Source organism: Suricata suricatta, chromosome 12 (genome assembly GCF_006229205.1).
Source record: "Suricata suricatta isolate VVHF042 chromosome 12, meerkat_22Aug2017_6uvM2_HiC, whole genome shotgun sequence".
Lineage (NCBI taxonomy): Eukaryota > Metazoa > Chordata > Mammalia > Carnivora > Herpestidae > Suricata > Suricata suricatta.
In genome coordinates, this window is record NC_043711.1 from 87,933,096 (window position 1) to 87,936,304 (window position 3,209).

The following is a 3,209-nucleotide window of genomic DNA, read 5'->3' on the forward strand; positions in this document are numbered from 1 at the left end:
GACCACATTTGGGTCTCATGCACATACACACTCACAAGCAAGGGAGAGATTTGCCCAGACAGGGCCTGTTTCTCCATTGGCCAAGGAGGGTGAATGTCCCCAAACTGATTCGACTCTTAAAAAGGCAAGAGAAGAACGTCAAAGTCAGGCGAACGCAAAGTCCTCTAAATAAACACCATTTCCATGGTTTTAATAAGCAAAATAGGAAACCATTTTAATAACCAAAAAACAGAAACCAGTCTGAATAAAACTACAATAGACTAGGTTTTAATATTTTCATATCATAAGCAGGGTTTGAAATTGATCCCTTATTTTACATGAAATAAAAACAAATTTCTGTTGCAGCAAATTTGATTTCAACACAGTTGAATCCGTAAAAACCGAAGCTCGTTTCTGATGCAGGACGAATATCCACAATATTTAAAACTGCAAGCACCATGCGGTTCATACAATCTTGTTATTACTGTTAATTTATCAACTAATACAAACTCAAAAATGCATCCGGCCAGCAGCGCCAGCAATTTCAAATGGGAACTAAAAAATACGCTTTCGTTTTGGTATTTTTGTCAGTGCAACTTAAATCCTTTTACTGACCTGCAGGAAAAAAAAAAGTAATAAAGAAAAACACCCAGATTTTCCCTACAACTACTATACAACTGAAGGGGGTTGGGGTTGGGGGGGGGGGAGAGACTCACCTGCTAGCTCAAAAACAGGGAAAGAAACACAAAGAATGTGTTGGTCTGAAGGACGCGCTTGAAAGTTGCAAAATTACTTGCCAATGTTTGGGTTTCTGGTACTTTCTGAGTGTTGGTTCAGCACACGTTTAGGTCACCATTGGGCAGTGTCAGGGCTGGGGAAGCCACTCACCCTAAGAGCACCCCAGCCACAGCAATTAGTATGGACCTGGAGGGCTGGGCAGGGACCCTGCGGTGATTCCAATGGCATTAAAAGGCAAATAAGATGTTTTCCTTTCTTTTCTTGTTAAGGGTATCAATTTGGGACGCCCAAATTAACATGGTGGGAGTGAAGACATTCCTGAGCTGTGCTCTTCCGGGGTGCGGAACTGGGCAGCTGCTGTCCCTGGCATACTCAGGAACTGGGGCTCCGGTCCTCTTTCTCTCGACACCCACAAAACTGAAAACTGAAGCGGAAGGGACAAGAGGACCGAATGGAGACCGGGAGAGGGGAGAAAACATGCAATTTCCAAGGGTGCCCCAAGACAAAGTTGTTTTCTGATGCAAAATGCCCAGAACTTTTTTTTACTTAAAAAAAAATAATAATGCCGTAATAATAAACCCAAACGAAGACACTCAGCTTGCGGCCACGTTCTCTAAAATGTTTGGCGGGGCGGGTATTTACAAGCTGACAGCCGGGACTGAACCCCGGCAAGCAGCCGCCGGAGTTTCTGAACTGCGATCCCTTCCCTCACTCAAAGAAACAAGGGGGTTATGATCCATGATCAACAACATGCTAAAGTTAAACAAGAAAATGGTACAAAATAGAAATTATTACCATACATGTCCAGCATGCAGGATTAATATTTTTAATGCAGATTTTCGTATTTTTTCTATATAATGGAGCAGGCAATAAAACTGATGAGAATTGCGCGCAGAACGTCCTAACTGAGGCTCGCGTCTCCGGGCTGAGAGCCAGTGTTCTCCGGAACCTGGACAGACAGGTCCGTCTGTCCTTCCTTCCTTCCTTCGCTCAGCCGCGCCTCGCGCCTGCCGGGACGCCAGGGTCCCTCTCCTCTCCTCTCCTCGCTGCTCTCTTCCTGGGTTGGACTGCGCTCCGGGCCGCGCGGCAGCGGCCCCGGCTTAACGCGCAAAGTTCAGAAAGCCAGGAGTCTCCAGACGGCCTTGGCGACTCCTCGGGACTATGCCTCGCCGCCCTCCAGCCTGGAGAAAAGTTGCTCCGGGACTTCCCACCCCCTCGTCTGTCTCTGGCTCTGCTCGAGTCTAGGAGGCGGCGCTGGCGCGCGCCGCTCTCCTCTTGGCCAAGGTCCCCTGCCTGCCCGCGCGCCCTCCCCTCGCCCGCGTCCCGCGCGCCCTTCCTCCCTCTCCCTCAAGTCAAACAGGTCAAGGCTGGGGCCTTGGCAGGGACAGGGTCCTGGGGGAGTCCGGGGTAGGGGACACGGGACGGGGAGTCCGGGCCGGGGCATAGGGCGGGGGCCGGGACCGGCCACGACTCACAGAAAGAACTCGGGAGAGGAGGGGCTGTCGCTGGTGGAGCCCGCCTCCCTGAAGCCGGAGTTGGCGAGTTTCTCGCACTTGACCTTGTAGGCGTCTCTTTCGCGGGCCAGCCGGGACACCTCCTGCTTAAGCTGCTCCACCTGCTGAATGAGCTGCGTCTTCTCGTTCTCCAGGTGGTGTTTCTGCTGGACGCGTTTATACCTGCACGACTGGGCGTAGCCCCGGTTCTTCAGGGTCCGCCGCTTCTGCTTCAGGCGGATCACCTCGTCCTTGGTGAAGCCCCGCAGGTGGCGGTTCAGCTCGCGCACGGACATGGACACAAGCTGGTCGTCGGAGAAGCGGTCCTCCACGCTGCCGCTACCACCAGCCGCCGTCGCCGCGGCGGCCGCGTGCGACCCCGGCCCGGGGTGGCTGGTGGGCAGCTGCTGCGCTGGGCTGGCTGCGCTGGACGGCGGCGGCGACGCTTGGTGATGGTGGTGATGGTGCGGGTGCGCGTGCGGCCCCAGCTCGTCGTGGGGCACACCGGCGCCCGGGTACGCGTGGTGCGGGTGTGGGTGGTGGTGGTGATGATGGTGGTGGGCGCCGCGGAAGCCGTCGAAGCTCTGCAACGGCTGTGGCACCGGGTGCGAGCCGATGAGCGCCTCCACCGCATCCTCGGGCGTCAGGTTGAGCGCCTCGGGGTTCATCTGCTGGTAGTTGCTCGCCATCCAGTACAGGTCCTCGAGGTGAGTCTTCTGTTCGGTCGGGCTGAAGCTGGGAGACGAGGGCACCGAGCTACACGGCGTGCTGAGTGGTGTGGATGACACCGAGCCGGCTGGCTGCAGACGCGTGCAGGGCCGGCCCGGGCGCTCCGCGCGCCCCAGCGGCTCCTTCTTTACGTCGAACTTGAGCAGGTCGAAGTCGTTGACGTACTCCATGGCCAGCGGGCTGGTGGGCAGCTCAGGCCCCATGCTCAGCTCCGCGGCCATCGCTGACGCGAGGCGCGGCCGCCGCTGCCGCCCGGGAAACTTTGCGGCC

The 3,209-nt window shown here is 55.6% G+C and overlaps 1 protein-coding gene across 1 annotated transcript; it reads right to left on the reverse strand.

The window, feature by feature from the left end:
• Nucleotides 1-245: 245 nt before the first annotated feature.
• On the reverse strand, nucleotides 246-3,203 carry MAFB (MAF bZIP transcription factor B). The gene has a single exon (XM_029916779.1). It carries the CDS (start codon nucleotides 3,158-3,160, stop codon nucleotides 2,189-2,191), a length of 972 nt encoding a protein of 323 aa, XP_029772639.1. The 5' UTR covers nucleotides 3,161-3,203; the 3' UTR covers nucleotides 246-2,188.
• Nucleotides 3,204-3,209: the final 6 nt, after the last annotated feature.

Bases quoted from the DNA above. Each gene is read 5' to 3' on its own strand.
- MAFB (XM_029916779.1), bottom strand. From the start codon at position 3,160: ATGGCCGCGGAGCTGAGCATGGGGCCTGAGCTGCCCACCAGCCCGCTG.